This window comes from Procambarus clarkii, chromosome 1, assembly GCF_040958095.1.
Source record: "Procambarus clarkii isolate CNS0578487 chromosome 1, FALCON_Pclarkii_2.0, whole genome shotgun sequence".
Classification (NCBI taxonomy): domain Eukaryota; kingdom Metazoa; phylum Arthropoda; class Malacostraca; order Decapoda; family Cambaridae; genus Procambarus; species Procambarus clarkii.
The window spans coordinates 49,320,799-49,346,372 of record NC_091150.1 but is presented as its reverse complement, the minus strand read 5'-3'; the positions used below and the strand labels follow the sequence as shown (position 1 = coordinate 49,346,372).

General features: G+C 38.0%; 1 protein-coding gene across 1 annotated transcript in view; it reads left to right on the top strand.

Annotated features, from left to right (window-relative positions):
• The window catches only part of LOC123747013 (uncharacterized), a gene marked incomplete at its 5' end in the record, with an annotated part of 198,643 nt that extends 173,069 nt beyond the window's left edge, over positions 1-25,574 (top strand). The window contains 2 exons of the mRNA XM_069322416.1: positions 17,289-17,409; positions 22,390-25,574. Of these exons, the coding sequence (XP_069178517.1) occupies positions 17,289-17,409; positions 22,390-22,535 (267 nt within the window). The remainder of the gene's footprint in view (positions 1-17,288; positions 17,410-22,389) is intronic.

The window sequence follows — 25,574 nt, the reverse complement described above, 5'->3', positions numbered from 1 at the left end:
ACCAAACACACCATCACCACCTCCAAACACACCACCATCACCACCAAACACACCATCACCACCAAACACACCACCAAACACACCACCATCACCACCTCCAAACACACCACCATCACCACCTCCAAACATCTCTTGGTTTAGATGGGTATGAAACATCTAAATTTACATGAATAAATTATTTTATTGCATCCTGTTCAAACTATTTACAGAACGTTTTATACAACAGAAAGAAAAATTTGTCCCTTGGTAATCTGGCCTAACTAAAATTACGGTAAACAGTCCGTTCATTTTTCCTGATGTAGTCGAAGCTCCAAAGCAGTTTCTACAAATGTTATGGTAAATTACTGACTTCATTTTCTTTAAAATCTGTAAAGTCGTTCAGGCGTTAGAGTGGTAAGACACGTGAACTCAAACTAACAGACAATTGCAAAAAACATTCATCCGTGTTTTGCTCTTTTTATATAAAGAAAACAGGTTTACGATATCGTTAATTCTGTTTTAGTTTTTTTTTTTTTACAACTGTAAACAAATTTAAATTCAAATTTCGCCATAGATATGTAGCACAATACCAGTACTAATAACTTCATGAAGTAGGAAGATATAACGCTTCATTAAGGGATCATTTTCTAGGGTCTCACAGTGTACCGCACTTTACATCCTGCGTTGTTAAGAGCAGCTAATGAATTACGCCAAACATTGCTGACTAACTCACAGGTTCTCTCTCTTCACTCAGTGTTCAAGCAACAATTAGTGCTGAATCTTCAACTAACGTACTAAGCCTGTCACCTAATGTGGTAATGTGTGTGTGTGTGTGTAACTAAGTTAACACGTGATGCACTTGTTACAGTGTGTGATATTATTCACCATATTGTGTGGCTTTTAACAAGTGTGTGGCAGAAACTTCACTATAAATAAAGGTTTTCTAGACACCAGTAAATAACAGCGAGTTAATACTGGCGGTTCCCTCCCCGAAGGACTGCAAGGAGAGCATGAGGAAGAAACAGTACTACGCTGTCGACAACCAGCCCGTGTGCCCTGGCTGCATGGGTGTCTCTGACGATGATGAGGACGAAGACTAGGACCACATCCATTACCACTACTATTGCTTCCACCTCTACTGCTGACGAGGGGAGCGGCGGAGCTCTAAATCTTAGTGGCAGCCATTCCACAAATCTAAGAGACCAGAGAAGAAGACGTATGACATCTGAGCAGCTTAGATGGTCACCGACCATTAGAATGCAATGCGTCCGTAGATATATAAATTAAAGTATTTTCGTGTAAGAAAGAATAGGAAGTTATTGAACAAAGACACTTTTATTTTAAAAGCAATAATAAACGTACCAAACAAGGAAATATTCACTCAGTCAAGATGGATTCGTAGAAGCGGCTCCTTCAATTACAGTTTAAGACCAAGCAGTAACTTGGTACCAACTGTATGACTCCTAAGAATAACTTCTCAAGACTTTCAGCAGCAACTCTTCAAAACACGCACGGTACGCCTTCAAAACATGGTACGCCTTGGATACCATCTGTAGACAGTGGAGCACTATATATAAGAAAGCCGTTTCTCTCATTAATTTAAACGTTATTCATGCTCTGGTATATTATATTGAAGAAACACGTCAAAACATTAGCCTGTTTGTGTGTATCATTTTGGTCTGTGTTAACTGTATGCTCCAAGACCGCCTGTGTCTCCCTTGAGGCATCAACAGTGCCACCTGGGCGAAGCTACATCCCTCCTGCTGGGCAAGGCTACGTCCCTCCTGCTGGGCAAGGCTACATCCCTCCTGCTGGGCGAAGCTACGTCCTTCCTGCTGGGCAAGGCTACGTCCTTCCTGCTGGGCGAGGCTTCGTCCCTCCTGCTGGGCGAGGCTTCGTCCCTCCTGCTGGGCGAGGCTTCGTCCCTCCTGCTGGGCGAGGCTACGCCCCTTCGTCAGCAGCAGTGCCTTATGTACTCGGTTTCTCACCCTGTGCTTCTCCTTAATATTTACTATTATATACTGTTGTCTTAGCGATATATATATGTACCTATTGTATTTAAAATCTCAGACATTATTTTGTATTGTTGATGAAATAAAGAGTTTTAATATATGGAGCGTTTCTGGTCGTGGTCTACCGAAAAATAGGACGTGCTTAGTTGTGCAAGGAAATGGTCTCTAGTTATATATATATATATATAATCTTCCGGTGTTTCCGTGCCAGAGTAGTGAAAGGATGCAAGTTTGATACAAGTGTGTGGGTGTATGAAAGATTTGAGTGCATATGAAAGAGTGATGATGTGAGTGCGTGTGAAGGAGGTTGCTAAGGTTGTAGATTTATTCAGATTTAAAGATATTTAGGACTTGCTGTTGGATGCAAGAGAGAGGGTGGAGGAAGGCGCCGAAACAACCACGAAAGGCAACTACAATTATTACTTAATGTTGTTTGTCGCGATATTAGTGTTGTACTCTACGTCCGTTTAGTTACACACAAGAGAATGCTTCTTCAGAATGCTAGCGTGGCGCAGAGAATGAGAGTTGATATACCGAAAAAGTACGACTGCTTTAAGCTTTACTTCACAACTCTCTTCAGATCCAGCGATACTGACAAGATAATCCACAGTGGAAGATTGCGGGAATATTTATAACCTCTGAAAGTTATTTTGGTCTAATATCAGCAAATCACACCTGTTGAGGCTAATGTTTCGTTAACAACATTTTTATAATACATTAAGATTTAATGGATTTCCAAAAGATCTCGGTGCTTGAAGCTATTAGCAAGAAAGAAGAATATTTAGTAGTTATACCCGAGTTAAGGACAATATTAGGCGATAGGTCACGGCAGCATGAGTAATGAGTGCAAGGTTCTTCCTAGAGACATTGTCTCCAATCTTTCCTGAACATTTTAGACTGGATGTACACAGGCATACATGGAGTTTACCTGGCGAGGGTTCCGAGAGTTCTACTCTCCATGTCCGACCCCGGGGCCAGGCTTGACTTGTGATAATTTGGTCCAACAGGCTGTTACTTGGAGGCCTGTTGGACCAAGAGGCTGGGCCCGGAGGCCCACATATCCACTACAATCCGGTTGGTCCGGCACTTCTTGCTGAAACTTATCTAATTGCTTCTTGAAGTCCAACTGTCTTCTAGCAATATTTCTTATGCTTGCTGGGAGGGAAAAGCCGTGAACCTATGAAGTTCAGAGGTCCATGGACCCCTGATTGTGCCTATGGTACCTCTACGCCTCACTGGTTCTATTCTGCATTTCCTTCCGTATCTTTCGCTACAGTATGTTGTTGTTTCACGGTGCAAATTTGGAACCTGGACTTCCAGTATCTTCCATGTATATATTATTTGATACCTGTCTTGTCTTCCTGGTAATAAAGGAAGGAGTACTGATTGGACATATTTATTGATTTTGTACTAAACCCAAGACTTACTTGCAATATCCTCTGATAAAAAAAATCCTCTGATCATATTAAAATTAATGCCTCAAGGAGCAAATTTTTAGAATTCTGTGCACAAATATGTTTAGTATGTGAGTTAATGCAGAGTTGACTAGTGATGCGACATGCTGCCTTTGATGCTCTATTTTATCTCTGCAAATATATTTACATGATCAGAAGGAGACTTATATGTTGTTTTGGCATTTGTTTGATTATTTAATGAGGATGGGAACGTGCGCACCAAATTTGGAAGCGGGAAGGTATGTGCGTGGTAAGGCTGACTGGGGATACTAGCTTAATTTGGTCTCCGGCCTGCTCTAGCTGGGAGAGAAATGGCGGGAAAAAAGTGGTGTGCCTCTGAAAGTCACGCGCGCGTGGACACTGGGGGAAGTGTTTTCCCTGTGCAAGTTATGTGGGACTAGAAACCAGGTGGAAATTTATCTGTACTCGAATTCGGTTTCTAATGTGCCATCTTGTTAGAGTATTTGAATTGAAAGCTATGTTGTTTTCTTGCATGACATGTTGTATTATATAATGTTTAAATGCATTCTTCTTCCGTCTGCCGTTGACATTTAACCAAGAAACATATGTGGCTGACGGGGCTGTCAGCTGCCAAATTTACGATGATGTTGCAGCCGGATGGCAGCGCTATATACATAGTCTCAATTATTATTCTAGTCTGTTATGAGGAGGGGGGAGGGGGTAGACCTGGAGGCAGAGGTAGGTCACAAGACAGGTGGTGAGGGGAGGAGGGGGGGAAGGGTGGCAGGGCGGTCACCCTCCTCCCAGCTATAAATGTGCATCTAATCTCCCCCACCAGTTTTCTTGCGGCTGTGTGATGGTTGGAGGTCGGCCATGCTGAACTTTCCCTCGGCCGTCTCTACCTCACTTCCCAACCCCCCGGCTGGTGTGAGGTGTTCCGGCACCCTCCAAGAACTATCCCACGCACCTCCTCTGTCCTCCCGACCCTTAAGCGGAGTGCCCAAGTCGGTGCCATTTTTTCCCGAAAACCTGACGATCTGGGCATCAGTGAAGTTGAAAAATTATGAATAATTATCGTAATCATATTGTGATGGGGAAAAGAGGGAGGTTAGTGATTACTTGGCACTGAGCGTGAGGCGGAGTGCCAAGCCTTCCTGGGCAGCAGGTGGCGGCAGGAAAGTGCTATACCACTAGCCAGAAACTACTATACTCTGCCTTATATGACAGTCTTTCGTCCCAGGTTGGCGGACGGAGTGTCGGGGCGTCCACCATCACTGCTGGTTGCTGTGCGTGCAGGGGAAGGGTGCTGGAGGCTGGTGATGGGGGGGAGGTGCTGGAGGAGGGTGGTGATGGGGAGGGTGGTGATGGGGAAGGTGGTGATGTTGAGGGTGGTGATGTTGAGGGTGGTGATGGGGAAGGTGGTGATGGGGAAGGTGGTGATGGGGAGGGTGGTGATGGGGAAGGTGGTGATGGGGAGGGTGGTGATGGGGAAGGTGGTGATGGGTTAAGGAAGGCAGGAAACAGTCAAGAGAGAGCGCGAAGTCATTACGACTTTACAGCGCTTTGAAGGGATCAGAATAATGGTTTGGGATGGGACGGGGGGAAAGGAATGGTACTCAACCACTTGGACGGTCGGGGATGGAACGCCGTCGCTCTACCGTCCAGCTCAAGTGGTTGGGCGGAGGTGATGAGGAAGGTGGTGATGTTGAGGGAGGTGATAGGGAGGGTGGTGATGGGGTACCGGAGGCTGGGGAGGTGATGCGGAGAGATGCTAGAGGCCAGGGAGGTGATGGGAAATGAAGTAGGTTATTGTTATGGTTTTAGATTTAGTTACTCAGAACGAAATGTCCATGTATCACGGGCTATGGTGAGCCCGTAATTGAGTTCGGTTATTCGTGATAACCTTGTTACTATGATATTTGGGTCAAAGTATTAAATGGAGGTGGGGTTTCCTCCTTTTTCCCTGTTTCTTTTTCGCCTCTGTTTTAGTCTTGTTTTAGTAACATTATCTTAGTGGCGGATGTAGGTGCAGAATGTTCACTAGTAAGTCTCATTCCTCAACCGATGAAGTAGGTCATGTAGATCATACGCATACATCTAAGTGAGGTGAAACTCACCTCAATTAGAAACTTGCTATTCCTCAGTGATGAATTAATATATAGTCGTAATGGCTTAGTGCCTTCTCCTGATGATTGCCTTCAGTGTTGAATTGACTAGCATTAGTGCATACATATATGTCAATTAGCATTCACCAAACGTACACCATCTATACCTTTGATAGTTTGTTACAGCTGGTTAGGCCACCCCCCCCCCCCATTTTCTTCCGTCAGGATTTGGCAAGCACCAATGTGACCCAGGTGGAGTCGAATGGGTGGAGATGGAGATCGAATAGAAGGAAGTTTGGATCGAATAGGAGGAAGGGTTGTGTGTGTGTGTGGGGGGGGGGGGGGGGTTGAATTGGCAGCCACGAACAAAATAGCCCTACACAAACACATCTTTGACAAGTTTGAAGCTCCTGGCGAATACCACTCCGATGCGGCTGGTTGTTGTGAGACAATTCAAAAAGAAATAAATTTGTGAGGAGTGAGACTCCACTGTCAGAACCTGGAGGAGGGATGAACTAATAAATAATTGTTCTGACATCGTAACAGCGAGGTTGCTGGCACCGTTGAAGAGGGAAGAGACCTAACACACTGACTCGCTCAATTCTCTAACACTGGATGGATAGGTATATACAGTATGTATGTATGTATGTATGTATGTATGTATGTATGTATGTATGTATGTATATGTATGTATATGTATGTATATGTATGTATATATATATGTATGTATGTATGTATGTATATATATATATATATATATATATATATATATATATATATATATATATACATATATATATATATATATATATATATATATATATATATATATATATATATATATACATATATATATATATATATATATATATATATATATATATATATATATATATATATATATGTCGTACCTAGTAGCCAGAACTCACTTCTCAGCCTACTATGCAAGGCCCAATTTGCCTAATAAGCCAAGTTTTCATGAATTAATTGTTTTTCGTCTACCTAACCTACCTAACCTAACCTAACCTAACCTAACCTATAAAGATAGGTTAGGTTAGGTTAGGTAGGGTTGGTTAGGTTTGGTCATATATCAACGTTAATTTAAACTCCAATAAAAAAAAATTGACCTCATACATAATGAAATGGGTAGATTTATCATTTCATAAGAAAAAAATTAGAGAAAATATATTAATTCAGGAAAACTTGGCTTATTAGGCAAATCGGGCCTTGCATAGTAGGCTGAGAAGTGCATTCTGGCTACTAGGTACGACATATATATATATATATATATTATATTAACCAGATATATTATATATTAACCAGAAACAGGTATAGCTTAGCTTAGAATGGTCAAAGAGGATTAAGCGGTCAGAGAATAAGGATTAAAGATTAAAGAAAAGCCTCATGAACACGCAATATATGAATATAAAATTATAATGAGACATTGTAAGCCTCTCTAGAGTTTTTTCTTAAACTGTTGTGCAATATTATAACCTAAAAATGGATCAAGTTTGTACATTCCAAGACTAACATTAAGAAGATTTGGACACTGACTGATTAGAGCAGACTCAATTAAATTCCGTTCCACGAAATCCCCACAATTGGTAATGCTTTTTGCCCCATTCCAGTTAATATTGTGATCGCATAAACTCGTATGTAGATACAATGCATTTGACGTTCGGGCAGTTCTAATACTATAAGCATGTTGTGACAACCGCAATTGTAAGGACTTTCCTGTTTGTCCAAGGTACACAGAATCACAATCATTGCAGGGAATCGAATACACACAACCTGCTGTATCAGGGAAGCTCTGCAGCTCTCTTCCTCTTCTCTGCTCTGCTCCACTCAGAACATTAAGTTTCATTTCTGCTGAAAGGGTTATTCACCTGGAAATATTTATCTTACGTATTTAGTCCCTCACCAGGATGTAGGGTTATATTATATCAGTGTGCTTGCAACAAAACCTAAATATTTAAATATACTGCTTCAATAATGAACATGTCCTATGCTCCTGGGGCCCCTATGCTCGTGGGACCCCCTATGCTCGTGGGACCCCCTATGCTCGTGGGACCCCCTATGCTCGTGGGACCCCCTATGCTCGTGGGACCCCCTAATGCTCGTGAGACCCCCTATGCTCGTGGGACCCCCTATGCTTGTAGGACCCCCTATGCTCGTGGGACCCCCTATGCTCGTGGGACCCCCTATGCTCGTGGGACCCCCTATGCTCGTGGGACCCCCTAATGCTCGTGAGACCCCCTATGCTCGTGGGACCCCCTATGCTCGTGGGACCCCTATGATCGTGGGGCCCCTATGATCGTGGGGCCCTCGGGAAAGTTCCCATTGGGCCCATGTGGTAAAACGGCTCTGGGCAGAACTTAGAATAATTCAGAGAAAAACTAATAATAGGCATAATGTGGTAAACAATAATAAATGAAAAGTAAGTTAACATATGAGAGATGTTCAAGAAAAATAACAAATATACAATACAAAGGAGATATTTAGTGATGAAAGGACTATTAATGATATGGACTATTAATGTTCCTTGCCTACATAAACGATCTACCAGATTGAATGCTAAGATAATAGGGAAGATAAAAATATTAGATGATTGTCATACCCTTCAAGAAGACCTGGACAAAATAAGTATATGGAGCACCACTTGGCAAATGGAATTTAATGTAAATAAATGTCATGTTATGGAGTGTGGAATAGGAGAACATAGACCCCACACAACCAATAAATTATGTAAGAAATCTTTAAAGAATTCTGATAAAGAAAGAGATCTAGGGGTGATTCTAGATAAACTCACCTGAGGACCTCATTAAGAACATTGTGCGAGGAGCCTCTGCTACACTTTCTAATTTCAGAATCGCTTTTAAATAAATGTATGGAAAAATACTAAAGAAATTGTTCACGACTCTGTTAGACCAAAGCTGAAATATGCAGCAGTTGTATGGTGCCCATATCTTAAGAAACACATCAACAAACTGGAAAAGGTGCAAAGACATGCCACTAAGTGACTCCCAGAACTGAAGGGCAAGAGCTACGAGGAGAGGGTAGAGACATTAAATATGCCAAAATTAAAAGATAGAAGAAAAAGAGGTGATATGATCACTACGAACAAAATAGTAACAGGAATCGATAAAATTAATAGGGAAGAAATCCTGAGCCCTGGAACTTCAAGAACAAGAGGTCATAGATTTATGAAACAAAGCTGCCGGAGAAATATAAGAAAATTCACTTTTGTAAACAAAGTGGTAGACGGTTGGAACAAGTTAGGTGAGAAGGTGGTGAGGCCAAAACCGTCAGTAATTTCAAAGCGTCATACGACAAAGAGTGCTGGGAAGACGGGACACCACGAGTGTAGCTCTCATCCTGTAACTACAGTACACTTAGGTAATTTCATATACAATCTGTTATTAAAACAACAACATAAAGTTTTGAGATTATTAATAACAGCAAGGAAATATAAAGATGAATTTTGGAAAGCATCTAGAGCATAACAGAATAAATCAGTAAAAGTCAAAGGTTTAATAAGGCAAACAACCTAATAATAAACAAGAAGATAACATAATATATGATTTGAAAAACTTATTTAGCAAAAATAAATCCACTGATTAGATGGCAATGATGCAAGGCATACAGGTTTAATAAATAAAATTTGATATTTGTTACAAAATGTTAAGTACAATACAGTACATATTTTTTAGTCTTCATTTTAAACTGGTTGGGTGACATACAGTTTTTAATTACATTTGGGACTCGTGATGTACACACAAACATCACAAGAAACCAGTTGGCATGGCAGGATGTGCAAAAATACCCACATTGAAAAGCAGAGGTGTAATAGGTGCACTTAAAGGGCCCCCAGTATATCAACATCAGGGGGCCCAAGTCTTTTCAACACTCGACCGCTACACGTAAGGAGTATAAATGGTAGGCCTCTCATAGTGTTCAAGAGAGAACTTGACAAACACGTCCAAAGAATACCTGATCAATCAGGCTGTGATTCATACGTCAGGCTGCGAGTAGCCACATCCAACAGCCTGGTTGGCCAGATGTTAAACCAGGATGCCTGATCAGAGACCGGGCCACAGGGCTGTTGATCCCTGGAAGCTACACAAGATAGTCACAAGGCAGGTCAACCTATGGAGGTCTAGATCTATGGGGTACTCATTATTGTCAAGAGATGCATGTATTAGGTAAAGCAGCATTGCTGCTTTTACGAGGTCTGTAGCCATATTTGGCAAGAACTAAGTATATTGTTTTCAAATAGAAAGAGAATGGAAGGGAACTATCAGGGGAATGTGCCAGGCCATTATGACAATATAGCACTTGAAAGGTATCAGGATAAAGATTTGAGAGGGAATGGGGGGAAGGAATGGTGCCCAACCATTTGGACAATCAGGGCATGACACAAGAGCATAGCTCTACTTTCCAGCCCAAGTGGTTGGGCTTTTATATAGGAGGGAGTAGAGCTGTTTGTATATTAATTCTCAACAATTTTGAACAAGATGGGCAGGATTGATATAGGTCTAAAATTGTGGGATGACTTTAGCCATTTTAAGAATATCTGAGAAGGCTTGGAGCTCAAGTGATATATTGCAGAGCAGTGTTATGGCAACAAATAAAAACTTTGAAACCTTTTTGTAGATTATAGATGATATCTCAGAAGGAATATTGCATTTAGTTTTAAGCGAGAGGATTACAGTATCATTATTATCTGAATAATTAGTTGGGGAGAGGTACAATGAGCGGCCAGAGAGGTAGTTGTCTTTATTTGCTTGGGATGCTTGGCACCATTCATTTGCAAGTGAATGGTCAATGGATGATAATAAGCTATTGCATTTCGTATCCACATCAGCAGCTGGTAACATTCCACTATTTCCAGCAAGGATTTTTTTTATTGAGAAACTTGCTACAATGCTGTAGTACTTGTATTGAGCCTTTCCTTCACCTTCATTCAAGTACAGTATAAGTGTATTAAAACCAAATTTTCAGGTTGCAACCTACATCCTTCCTCAAGGTGCTATAAACAAGATTCTGGAAGAACAATGTTTTTCTATAAAAAAAATTCTGCAGAACATTGTTTACAGCATCTTGAGAAAGTATGTGGGTTGTATTTGAAAATTTGGTTTTAATACACTTTATTGTTTGTTTTATCAGAGTTCTTCATTGACCCTTATATCTGGGAAATAGTGTTCCATGTTTCCTTCATATTACCTTTAATTTTATTAAATAAAAATTCATATTTTTTTAATATTATTAACCTTAAAGAGCAGTCAGGAGAATTCTCTTAGAAAATTCTCTGGGAATGACCTTTAGGCTATATTTCTTCTCGGATTCTTGTTTTTTATTTATTTATTTATTTAAGTATCCCTTTAGTGAGCCATGAGTTCTTGATCCTTTTAATTGCGACTTGTTTAATAAGGAAAAGACAGCGAGTATTTTAGCTGTTTAAAGTTTTGTGAAGACATGTCTGCACACATAAATTGATGTTAGCCATATTACCGAGTTCAGTTTCCCAGTTGGTATTACCAGCAGAGGCAACAAAGTTACTTATGGAAGCTTCAATATTCAGACTAAAGCTCATTTTCTTTGTTTCAAAAGGAGGTTTGGTAATGGTGGCTAGAAGAAATGTTGAGCAGCTGTTAGTCTTGGTGCCCTTGCAAAAGTTGAGGCTAATGATTCTAAAGTATGTCAGGATGTTTTAGTTAAAAAAAAATTGTAACTTCTGCTTAAAAAAACAAACAAATTCAGTTACACTTTTAAACAGGATAGCAACCTGAATTACACCACCATTTCTACTGCCAAATGGTAAAGGAAAAATAAATTCAGCATTCTTGTTTGTCCTTCACAATCTCCAACCCTCAAACCAATAAAAAGTATATGGCATATGCCATGCATAACTACCCAAGTGTAGTTACAGGATGAGAGCTATGTTCTTGTGGTCTTGTCTGTCTTCCCTGTAATCTTTGTCATATGATACTATGAAACTGCCAATGGTTTTTGCATCCACCAGTCTTTCACATAAATTGTTCTGTCAAGAACTGTTGACAAAAGAGAACTTTTGTATGTTTTTTTCTGCACAAAGCCTTCGTATGTTTTTCAGCACAGAACCTGCTGTATTGTCTGTATATCGTATATGTGTATATTAATTCCCACCGATAAGATCATCTGTAGTACCTGGTGTATACTTAAACCTGCCAAGCAAAAAAGGGCTTTAACCACTGCACTATGCACATGTTTAATATGACAATTCCATGATGCGCATAACAAAATTCCCACCCCCCCCCTAACCCACCCCAATTTTTGTTCCTTGATATTATCCAAATTTCTTTCCTGATCATGAAAAATTACACACAAAATATATATAAAACATCCATTTAATTAGGCTGCAGTGCAGCAGAGAAGTTGCACCGGTATAAGGGAAGAGGGTATGTTGTTCCTGAAAATTGTATACATTAACACAAGGAGTGAGATAAAAGATACTGGAGTTAAGTGATGCAATACAACTGCAGATTCCAGACATTGTTGCACTCAAAGAGACAAAACTCATTCTATTTTAAAATGAGGTTGTATTCCCAAGGAGCTACTCAATTTGGAGATGGGATAGAAAAATTAGGAAAGGTGGAGGCATTGCTGTGCTGGTGAAAGAACACCTATAGGTAAATGTAATAATGATTGTCAATCCACGAGAAGTTGACATTATAACACCGGAGATTTGCAAGCAGGATGATGAACTGATAATCATAATGCATGCAGTCCATCATCATGCAACATATGAACAAAGGAGGAGCTGGACAATAAACTAGAGGGCCTCATAACAATCATGAGAGAGATATAGCAAGAACGGATAAAGATAGATCATGGCTGTTGGTAGGCAGCGACTTCAACTTGAAATCCATAGACTGAGAGGGCCTATGAAGCTAGAATGGAAGGACTTTTGGACTTCTAGATTCGTAAACCTTATCCTGGAGACATTAATATATCAACATGTTAAACATGCTTCGAGAATAAAGGAAGGGAATGTTCCTTCCATGCTGGATTTGATATTCACCAGGAAAGAGGAAGAGGTATTTGACATTCAGTACATTTCTCCCCTTGGTACTGAATTTTCTCTCCTGATTTCAGGAGACGACACTTTGGGGAACTTAACAAATTCTTTAAGGAATTTGATTGGAAAGACTTACTATTGGCCAAGGAAGTAAATGTTTTGTTAAATATATAATAAAGGCACAACAAAATTTATACCAAAAAAGTGATGCAGAACTAGGAATTAGGATTGGTTCAACATAAATTGCAGGAGGGCCAGAGACCAAAAGATATAAAAATGAAATTAATGTAGGAAGAGGCCAACCCCTCAAACATACCACCAATAAAAAGAAGCATGAAACAACTACATGGCAGTGAGGAGAATGGCAAAAAGAAATTTTGAGAAAGTGATAGCAGACAAATGTAAAACAGAACCAGGTCTATTCTATAAATTCATCAAAAGCAAATTGCAGGTAAAGGATAATAGTCAGAGGTTGAAAATACCAAAAATATTCATAGAAAATGAAAAGGAAATATGTGAGACATTAAATGTTTCAAAACGCACACATGTTCCAAAGTGTGTGTGTGCAAAATAAAATCTTCAGAGAACCAGACATAATAAGAACTCAAGGACCACATAATGCACATAAAGGTGTCTAGAGATGGAGTGGGAAAAAAAAGGCTCAAGGAGCTTAGTACAGTAAGAATAAAGCAGTTAACCCCCAATGAAGTTTTACCTTGGCTTTTGGTAGAATGAGCACCTGAGCTCAGCATTCCACTTCATTTAATTTTTCAGGTATCCCTGTGTACAGGAGTCCTAGCAGATATGTGGAAAAAGGCTAACATTTTTCCAATCTACAAAAGTGGCAGCAGGGAAAATCCCCTCAGTTATAGACCTTTGTCATTGACAAGTGTAACAGTCAAAATATTGGAAAAAATAATTAAAACTAAATGGGAAGAACATCTGGAGAAAAATTATATAATAACAGACAGTATGGTTTTCAATCTGGAAGATCTTGTGTAACGAATTTACTCAGTTTCTATGATAGAACCACAGATTTTACAGGAAAGAGATGGTTGGGTTGACTGCATCTATTTGGACTTAAATTAGGCTTTCAACAGAGTTCCACATAAGAGGTTGTTCTAGAAACTGGAACATACTGGAGGAGTGACAGGGAGGCTATTAATATGAATTAAAAACTTTCTAATTGACAGAAAAATGAGGGAAGTAATTAGAGGCAATGTTCCAAAGACAACGGGAGAAATGTCACAAGTGAAGTACTACAGGGTTCAGTTTTTACACCAGTAATGTTTGTCTATGTAAACAACCTACCAAAAGGAACAGAATTATATGAATATGATTGCAGATGATGCTAAGATACTAGGGAAGATAAGAAACTTAGATGACTGTCATGCCCCTCAAGAAGACCTGGACAAAAATAAGTGTATGGAGCACCACTTGGCAAAATGGAACTTTCACATTAGTGTGATTACTCTCTGTATAAATGCCATGTTAGGGAATGAATATAGAAGAAAATATTTCACACACAACCTACAAATTATGTAAAAAAAACGTTAAATAGTTCTGATAAAGAGATCCAGGGCTGGATTTAGACAGAAAACTATCACCTGAAGACCACGTAAAGAACATCATGTGAGGAGCCTATGCTACACTTTTCAATTTTAGATTAAATATATAGATGATGAAAGACTAAAGAAATTGTTCATAACCTTTGTGAGACCAAAGCTGGAATATGCAGCGGTTGTATGGTGCCCATATCTTAAGACGCACATCAGCAATCTGGGTAAGGTGCAAAGACATGCAACTAAATAAATAAATACCTAAAAATAAACCTAAATAAATAAATACCTAAAAATAAATCTAAATAAATACCTAAAAATAAACCTAAATAAATAAATGCCTAAATAAACATATATTTATATATTTATTTATTTAAATGGCTCCCGAAACTGAAGGACAAAAGGTACAAGAAGAGATTAGAGGCATTAAGTATGCCAAAACTTGAAGATAGAAGAAATAGGTGATTTCATCTCTACGTACAAAATAGTAACGGGAATCAACAAAATTGATAGGGAAGAATTCCTAAGACATGGTACAGTACTTCAAGAACAAGAGTGCATGTTTAAACTAACTAAACAAAACTGCTGGAGAAATATAAAAAAATTCACTTTCACAAACAGAGTGGTAGATGGTTGGAACAAGTTAGGTGAGAAGGTGGTGGAAGCCAAAACCATCTATACAGTACATAGTTTCAAAGCGCTATATGATAAAGAGTGCTGGGAAAATGGGACACCATGAGCGTAGCATTCATCTTGTAACTACACTTATTTATTTTTTTATATATACAAGAAGTACATTGGGTTTATGGGAGTACATAGCATAGATGTTTTTACATTCTTGCAAAGCCACTAACATGCATACAGTCCCAGGCAGAACTTAGGTTATTACCAGCAACATATTGATTTATTGCTTCTTCTCTTGAACATTTGTTATAGAATTGTCTCTGCGAATCCACATATCTTTTCGCACTCAATCACATAGTGACAGAGGGTGCGCAAATAATTTTAGAGTAATGATAATAATAATAATGTTTATTTAGGTAAAAGTACATACATTCAAAATGAGGTGCAAACAGAATGTTGGATTTCTAAATAGAGCTAGTACCTAAAGCCACTAATACACACAGCATTTTAGGCAAGGTGTGGGAAAAACACTTGGACTTTTGTTGATACAGTTTACATTTGGTCAGGTCTACATCAGCAGGCAATGAAAATTCTGAGAAATACTTATAGCTGAGTCTAAGCCAAGCAGTAGTAACATCTACCCACACATCTATGGATCATCCTATGAAATCAGCAGACCCCACCTAAGATAGAAAGCAAAAATCACTTTTTAAATTGGGTTCTTGTGTAAGGAAAAATAAAATTCACTTATGACAACACAGAAATTAACAAAATACTATGAATAAAGTACAACTCATTTTTAGTAATTCCCTAAACACACAGAAGATTGACAACTAATTTCAACTCGCATCTCAGATGTGACCCTAACCCCACTTGGCATTGAAGAAGCCATCAACAATATACCCATTCACTCAGTTGAAGGTGCCAATAAAATTCCATATTCATCAAGGATTGCAAGACACCAGCAGTACAGACCCTAAATATCCTACAGAGATATCCCAGTGCCTAGTGGGTGTCCAAATATCCCAGCGACATCCTTAACCCTTAGAGTGAAGCCGATGTCATATGCCATTTGTTTTATCACTTTTTCTGGGAGAAGCCCTTACTGCTTCCCGGAACTATCTAGGCTGATAGGGATAGTCCTAACGTTTGGCATCAGTCGATGTGGGCAGAATTCTAGGCCTACTGGGGACCATGGCCAGAACCTGGCCCCCTCAGAGAGGCACAAGGAGCAATGGCCTACAGAAATGCACATGTGATTTTGGAGCATTCTATATCTGCCATCGACTGGGACAGGCACCCAGAAAGGTAAGCGCCTCAAAACAAACCCCTATTCTGGTGAAACCAACGAAAATAACGAAACAAGTGGACAGAACTCCCCCAAGGGAAAATGAGCAAACAAGCAAGACATCACACGAGCCGTGCTGCATGTCTGTGCAGCTCCCCCCTTCCCGAGAGGAGGAAGGGGGAGGCCCAGACCCCCGCGCCAGCAATCCACACCTCAGTTCCACGGCTGATAGGATAAGGCTTGGTCGTTGTGGCTCCAGCTCCAGATTCTTTTTGTGCTGTGCCTAGGTTCAGTACTTCTCTTCAGTTGTGGTGACCCGTCTGCGTCTGTTAGATGTTCGGGTGTTGGCTGACCTCGACGACTGGCTGTCGACTGGGTCCGTCGTCGGACCCAGTCGGTCCGTGTGTCTGCTCGCCAGGGAGCAGGTCCTTAATCTAACAGATAATTTTAATTTTGGTAATTTCTAGCAAAATTGAAAAAATGTTTACAGGTACATTGTAAGAAAATTTGACAAAGATTAGTAGGTACATTAAAGTAAAATTTGAGAGTTATCAACAAGTGCATTGTAGCATAATTTGAGGATTATTTAAAGGTATAATGTAGTAAAAAAATGCATTCAATATGACAACCAAGATATAAGGTGATAGCAATGAATACAATGGTAAAGTTGTATGGCTACTAGCTCATCAAGATTGTAACTTGCTTAGCTAAATGAATTGTGGGGTTCAGTCCCTGAGCCCATTATGTGCCTCTGTAACCCTTTCCACTACCGCCCACAAGATGGGTATGGGGTGCATAATAAATGAACTAAACTAACTTAGGTACATATATTGGGGGATTGGGTAGCATTAGATACAGTGCGAAGTTTTAAAGCACTAGGTAGGAAACTTTGAAGATAAAATTAGGTATTTTTTGGTTTTATTTTTGAGAACAATTTTCAGGAACATGTTCCCACTCCCATGGTCTTTCATTCCTCCTCTAATAATTTAGCTAGTTTGCTTTTATTTACCATTTCACAGGCTTCCTGTTCTCCTCTCACCCTGTAGACAAAAAAGTAATTTCTTCATTCCAGGCTTCAAGGAAGCAACTAACATTATAATTGTTAATATTTAATGCAGATATTTCTTTTTGTATAAAGAGTGTTTGTTCTATAAACATGCTGTGTTTCAATATGATATTCAGAAAATGCCACTTTACTTTCACATTTTGCATGTCATGAGCCAAGCAGATTAATATCTTATTTTTGCAGGACTGCCGGCAACCATTCAACGGAGGGTCATTCTTCGACCACGAGGGTATGCCATACTGCGAGACCCACTACCATGCCAAGAGGGGATCCCTGTGTGCAGGCTGCAGCAAGCCTATTACTGGTGAGTAGCAACCACACCTTTATGCTTTGATGCGCACACACACACACACACACACACACACACACACACACACACACACACACACACACACACACACACACACACACACACACACACACACACACACACACGCGGGGGGCCTCGTAGCCTGGTGGATAGCGCGCAGGACTCGTAATTCTGTGGCGCGGGTTCGATTCCCGCACGAGGCAGAAACAAATGGGCAAAGTTTCTTTCACCCTAAGTGCCCCTGTTACCTAGCAGCAAATAGGTACCTGGGAGTTAGTCAGCTGTCACAGGCTGCTTCCTGGGGTGTGTGTGTGTGTGTGTGGTGTGGGAAAAAAAAAAAAAAAAAAAAAAAATAGTAGTTAGTAAACAGTTGATTGACAGTTGAGAGGCGGGCCGAAAGAGCAAAGCTCAACCCCCGCAAAAACACAACTAGTAAACACACACACACACACACACACACACACACACACACACACACACACACACACACACACACACACACACACACTCTCTCTCTCTCTCTCTCTCTCTCTCTCTTTTTTCTTTCAATAGAGGATCTCATTCATTCATCTTGCTCATTACTATTGTTTATTATAGAAAGTACTTCTAATATCAGGGGTTTAGCATGGCTTACAAACATTTAATTTGCTAACATTATACAGTGGAACCTTGGTTGATGAATTCCCCTCTTTACGAATTTTTCAGTTTACGAGCTCAAGTTCTTCGTAAAATTTGGCTCGGTATATGAACTTTGCCTCGCTTAGCGAGTTTGTTGATATACGTATAAGTCAACTGAGCACGTGGTTCCTTGTGGCACGGGCGAGGCACGCTTCAGTTTACCAGTGTCTCCCACCTAGTGACAATTGCGTTCATACTCTTTGTAAACAAGTTAATTGTGTTTGAGCTCTTTTCGTTTCTGAACATAAAAGTAATTATTATATATCACACCATGGGTCCCAAGAAAGTCAGTGGTAAAGTTCAACCTAAGACCTAAGAAAATAGTTGTGAGTAGAGGCAATAGAGGATGTCCCTTTCTTGTTAAGAAAATGTGTGAAGTATGGGAAGAACTGCAAAGTTTTGCTGAAAACACTAGCCCAGATAAAACTGTAGCAGGGCATTGCAATGACCTTTTTAATGACATGGTGATGTCTTACTATAGACAAGTATTAAAATGTAGGGAAAAACAAGTGTCTTTAGACAGATTCTTAATAAGACAAGCAAGCAGTGAGCCACAACCAGGTCCTAATGGTATACCTGCAAAGCGTATGCATACCACTGGGAAAGAGGTATAGGTAACCCCACCTCGATTTGTTCAGCCGAAAGGCATCGACCCCGATGGCCTCACAGTCGGGGAAGTGCGCCACATATACCAGAAGATGCCTCCACCATTTTATATATATATATATATATATATATATATATATATATATATATATAAATATATATATATATTCAGTTGCATATTGTCCTGGGGACCATTCAGGCTTGTTCGCAATATATATATATATATATATATATATATATATATATATATATATATATATATATATATATATATATATATATATATATATAATATATACAGTGGCACCTCGACATACGATTGCCCTTACTTACGATAATTTCGAGTTACGATATAAATTTCATCGAAAAATGTGACTCGACATCCGATGGTGTCGTCGACTTCCGATATTTGTTGGTACACGATCGGGTTGACCGAGCGCGTGGTTCCCGGTCACGCGGCCGACCTGCCTCAGTTTACTACAGCTGCCCACTTGGTGACGATCGCGTCTATAAGAAATTCCGCTTTTGTGGTGATTTTTTGCATTTTGAACATTAAAGTAATTATTATATATCATGCCATGAGTCCCAGGAAAGTCAGTGGTAAGGCTCAACATATGAGATCCCATGTAAGAATGACCATAGAGCAGAAACAAGAGATCATTCGTAAATATGAAGATGGTGTGCGGGTTGTTGAACTGGCTAGGCAGTACAGCAAATCTCAGTCAACGATATCCACCATACTGGCTAAGAAAAAGGACATTATGAGTGCTAAAGTAGCAAAAGGCGTATCAATAATCACGAAACATAGAACACAAACACTTGAGGATGTTGAACTGTTATTATTAATTTGGATACACAACAAGGAGTTAGCGGGTGATAGCGTTTCTTTTCATCATTTGTGAAAAGGCAAGAAAATTGCATGAAGACCTTTTAAAGAAAACCCCTGGAACGAGTGATGCAGAAGTGAAAGAGCTTAAGGTGAGCCGGGGATGGTTTGAGAAATTTAGAAAAAGAAGTGGAATTCATAGTGTTGTGAGGCATGGGGAGGCTACCAGCTCAGACAAACCAGCGGCTGACAGATTCATTGGCGAATTTTAAGATTTTGTGCAGAGGGAGGCATACCTACCACAACTTTAATTGTGACAAGACAGGGCTATTCTGGAAAAGATTGCCAAAAAAACATACATTACCAAGGAGGAGCAACGCAACTGGTATGTACACATTACCAAGGAGGAGCAACGCAACTGGTATGTACATACCAGTTGCGTTGCTCCTGGCAGTATGAGTTCGAGTCACTTCTGGGGTGTGAGTTTTCAGTTGCATATAGTCCTGGGGACCATTCAGGCTTGTTCGCATTTGTGTTCCTCACATGTGCCCCAAAGAATGAGGCGATTTGATAAAATACCATGCTCAAGATTACCAACCGAGTGCCGGCGGGGGGATGGAAATAGCCTCGGCTACCATCCTCTTTTGTCCGGTCATGTTGGTCGAGTGGTTAAGGGATCCTGTACGCCAGCAGAGTGCTCCTGGCAGTATGGGTTTGAGTCTGTTCTGGGGTGTGAGTTTTCAGATTATATATATATATATATATATATATATATATATATATATATATATATATATATATATATATATATATATATATATATATATATATATATATATTTTGGTAACACTCTTTCTTGTAAACATATATTGTTGAATATGACCGAAAAGGTAAGATTAATAATTCTAAGTTTCGTAATTCGTATTACATTTTCAAAGACGTAATTTACATGTAAATTAAGTCTTTGAAAATGTAATATGAATTACGAAACGCGTTCAGGCGTCAGACAATTAAAAAAATGAATTTTGGAGAATTGTTATTTTTATTACCACCGACAGTAAAGAAAAACATAAGAAATATTGAGAAAATTCGGGTTAGAATTATTAATCTTACCTTTTCGGTCATATTCAACATATATATATATATATGTCGTACCTAGTAGCCAGAACTCACTTCTCAGCCTACTATTCAAGGCCTGATTTGCCTAATAAGCCAAGTTTTCCTGAATTAATATATTTACTATAATTTTTTTCTTATGAAATGATAAAGCAACCCTTTTCTCTATGTATGAGGTCAATTTTTTTTTATTGGAGTTAAAATTATCGTAGATATATGACCGAACCTAACCAACCCTACCTAACCTAACCTAACCTATATTTATAGTTAAGGTTAGGTTAGGTAGCCAAAAAAAGCTAGGTTAGGTTAGGTTAGGTAGGTTAGGTAGACGAAAAAACATTAATTCATGAAAACTTGGCTATTAGGCAAATTGGGCCTTGAATAGTAGGCTGAGAAGTGCGTTCTGGCTATTAGGTACGACATATATATATATATATATATATATATATATATATATATATATATATATATATATATATATATATATATATATATATATGTCGTACCTAGTAGCCAGAACTCACTTTTTGGCCTACTATTCAAGGCCCGATTTGCCTAATAAGCCAAGTTTTCCTGAATTAATATATTTTTTCTAATTTTTTTCTTATGAAATGATAAAGCTACCCATTTCATTATGTATGAGGTCAATTTTTTTTTATTGGAGTTAAAATTAACGTAGATATATGACCGAACCTAACCAACCCTACCTAACCTAACCTAACCTATCTCTATAGGTTAGGTTTGGTTAGGTAGCCGAAAAAGTTAGGTTAGGTTAGGTTAGGTAGGTTAGGTAGTCGAAAAACAATTAATTCATGAAAACTTGGCTTATTAGGCAAATCGGGCCTTGCATAGTAGGCTGAGAAGTGCGTTCTGGCTACTAGGTACGACATATATATATATATATATATATATATATATATATATATATATATATATATATATATATATATATATATATATATATATATATATATATATATATACATACACACACATACACATACATACATACATACATACATACATACATACATACATACACACACACACACACACACACACACACACACACACACACACACACACACACACACACACACACATACATGCATACATACATATTCATACACACACACACACACACACACACACACACACACACACACACACACACACACACACATACATGCATACATACATATTCATACACATATTGTCACTCATTTTGAGCTTGTCAAAAATTGTAAGAGCCAGCTTCTCTTAGTATGCTAAAATGACAGCTAATAAGATTAAGTAGTACAATACAGTAATACTAACCTTTTGAGTGAGGTTTTGAACCACATTTCTGACAGACAACTGATACTGGAGTAATGGTTAAACCACATCAGTAATGTTGACTTAACATAGTTCATAACTCCATCATTATTTTTACTGCTGAGTTACAATTCAATTTATGTTTAATTTAAGAGTATTATCTTATTTCGCATTTTAAATTCTTGCCTTTAAATGCTGGTAATTTTTTTAAACAGTGTTTTAACACTTGCCATGTATGTAGCATAATCTGAATCAGTATTAACTTTGATGAATGATTTTATCGTTAATGTCAGTTTTTATTTTGTATATACAGTGCACAAATTTTGATTTCTAGTTTTGAATATATTTAATATGAAACTATTTAATTAATAGTTGGAGCTAGGGTCAGTTGCCACAAGTATGTATACGATGACATTATTTTCTAACTTTCACAGGTCGATGCATCACAGCCATGTTTCGGAAATACCACCCAGAACATTTTGTCTGTTCTTTCTGCTTGAAGCAACTGAACAAGGGTACCTTCAAGGAACAAAACGACAAACCGTACTGCCATGGATGCTTCGACAAGCTTTTTGGTTAAATGTGGAGTTGTTCTCTTCAAGATATTTTCATTATTGCCTTCTTTTGAATAGAAAGAACTTGAGGAATAGATTAAGTGTGTTTCAAGGTATAATGAGAAGACATTATCAGACTCAAATAGCAGAATTGTTGGACAGAATAAAAAGACGTACAAAGGGAAAACAAAGAAAATTGTATATATATTCTAAGAAAAGAAAACATATCTTTCCAAAAACTTTGATTATTCCTTTAATAATAGATAATAAAGGCAGTGAAGTAGGGGAAATATTTCATGGTATATTAGCAATAGAAAAAAGCAAGCAGTTTTATCCATCTTTCATGAACTTTGTATTGTATCCAGCATATAGACCATTCTTTGTAGGTATTCACTCATATATCATGGATAAATCTTATTTCTCATTTAAATATCAGAAGCTTATATCTTTTCAAGTGTTGTATATTGGTTTTGTATTTTCGTACCGTAATAAACCGAAAATGTGTTTTAGATCTTTGGTGTTAAGAGCTGGAAATGGTAAAATAATTACTTATTCTGCTGTGAAGAAATTGCTTGTTGTTAATGCTTATTCAAAGCATGCTCATTGTAATCTAATATGATGTCCATACTGTTTACATAGTTATAAAGTTTTGCACTTTATAAAACCATAATATAGTATATTCTTTAAAGTTTTTATGGTGAATCTTTTTTTTTAACATTTTTTGCTAATACTGTATTTTACAGTGATGGTCACTGAGAGATTATGTCTTTAATGTTTTGAAGGTGCCCCAATTTGTCTTTTTTTGTGCTTCATTTTATTAATGTTGTGGCTACTTGCAATACATGGCCCTATCTTCATCGGTTATCTCATGCTTAAAGCACATTATTAAGTGGGTTTTGAGTTGGTATTTTATGGTGCTCAGCTTCTTATACATACATTTTTACTGTATACAGTATATTATATATGCTATATATTATATATATGTTATATATTATACATATATAATATGTATATTATATTGGAGGATGTTGATCTGGAAAATTTCTTCAGAAGGAATTTACTCAGATGTAACATAGATGTAACACAATCAAAAGGTCAAAGGTTAGATATAACACAAACAAGGAGCAACGATTTTAAGGTCAACAAGCCTTAATGTAGGACAGAGAACAGAACATGCTTTTTCACCCATAGGCATGAAATTCCAAACCCATAGAACCACCTACCCGCCAAAGCCATAAATGCCAAAACTGTGTTAAGTTTTCAAATCTACCTGGGAAAAGATCATCATGGCAAATGGGGGGGGGGGAGGCCTTTTGACAAGTCACCGGCTTTCTGTCCTCCTCGAGGCCTCTAGGGTTAGTGGCACTCGGGTAAATCAAGTAAATATATAGCATATTATAATAATCTCTATAATCTGCATAAACTGCAAATCATTATGATTTTTGCAGTGCTTTAACTTACAAGCGTTAGATAATATAAAGAAATAAAATTCATGTTGTCAGTGTAATATAAAGGCCAAAAGAATTATATAATAATTGAGAGAATGTACAACATGGTAGAAACGCTTATTAATCATGTTAAAGTACAATAGAAAGTTCTCTATTAATACTCATTTATATGTATAGTTCATGAATGCATATTTATTTTGAGCTCCACAGTATTGTTTAATTTTGATTAAATAAAGGTTATTTTATTTTATGAGTAAATTATGCAATTTTTTTATGAATACTATTATTTTTAAATGCTCAAAATTTATCAGTGACCATTGTCAAGGTACCATGTACTGTATTTGTAAACCATTTAAATCCTGATGTAATAATCAATAGCAAGTTCAATCTTCAATTTTAGCTTGCCTGAGTTTCAGGTTTGGGCACAAATACAATCTTCAGCTGGCAACAGGTTAAAGAGAAGTACTGTAATTTTACTTCTTACATTCTGACCCTCAAATTCTTGGGTACCCCAGCCATGTGAAGATTAAATTAATGTTTCTTATTGCTGGATGTTGAGGAAGGCAAACATGTTGCGATTTGTTACAACAAACATCTGCATGCAGAGGACTGTGTTCGTTAGTGATTTTGATCATTGGTTGCAACCATCACTTGCTTTGTCAAGTTTTTGTAATATGTATCTAGCTGGGTTCTCTCTGTTTCTGATATTATAATAATTAGTTTTACTGTAGTTATGTACTGTATATTAATCCTTGTGATTTCTCTGATGGGTATATTATTTGCACATGTTCTTACGTGAAGTAAAATTTATTTATTTAAATGCATTAATGACTTTTGTTGGTCTTGAATTTTGGCCATCATGAGTTGCAAGTCAGTTTTATAACTGTATTTAGTTATTTAATTTTTTAGACTATTTGATTAGCTAGAATTTATCTGCCTAGTAACCTATCAGGTAACTTGATGCTCCTGATCAAATAAGAGCTGTTTAGCTTTCTTAATTATTTACACTGTTTTTGTCAGATCAGGATTTTGCTCGGATGGAGTCATATGTAGAATGTGAAACTAACCTAGTCTAATTTTACATATAATCTCCAAATTGTGAGATGGCACAAATTATACTAAATTAAAAAATTCAAAGACAGCTCTTGCTCCTCATGTGTACCCAATTTAAGTACTGTAATTTCATAGTCATCACTTCTTTGCTGACTTGTTTTTAATAAATGATTATTTTGTGCTTTAACATTTTTTGTTTATATGAATATTACAAAGGGTTGTTAAAGCTTCAACTTCATGATTGTAGCCTGCCAAAATGCCAGCTGTCTTAAATGTGTTTTCTGAAACATGTTTTGACATTTATACTGTGGATTTTAGTGAAAGGACAGTTGACAGATACAAGGCAGGCAGGGTGCTTACAGTGTGACACTGATAATGAAGTATCTCTTAATTGTAACCAGAATTAGGTTATGGGATGCAACTAGTGAAGACAATCATGATACATACATCTGGCTGTTTATTACATATACATATTAACTTCTCCAGGTGCATTATAATCTACAGCATCAGTCAGCATTGCTATGCCATGTTCACCTATACTAAGTAAATAAAGCAGGTTCTCCA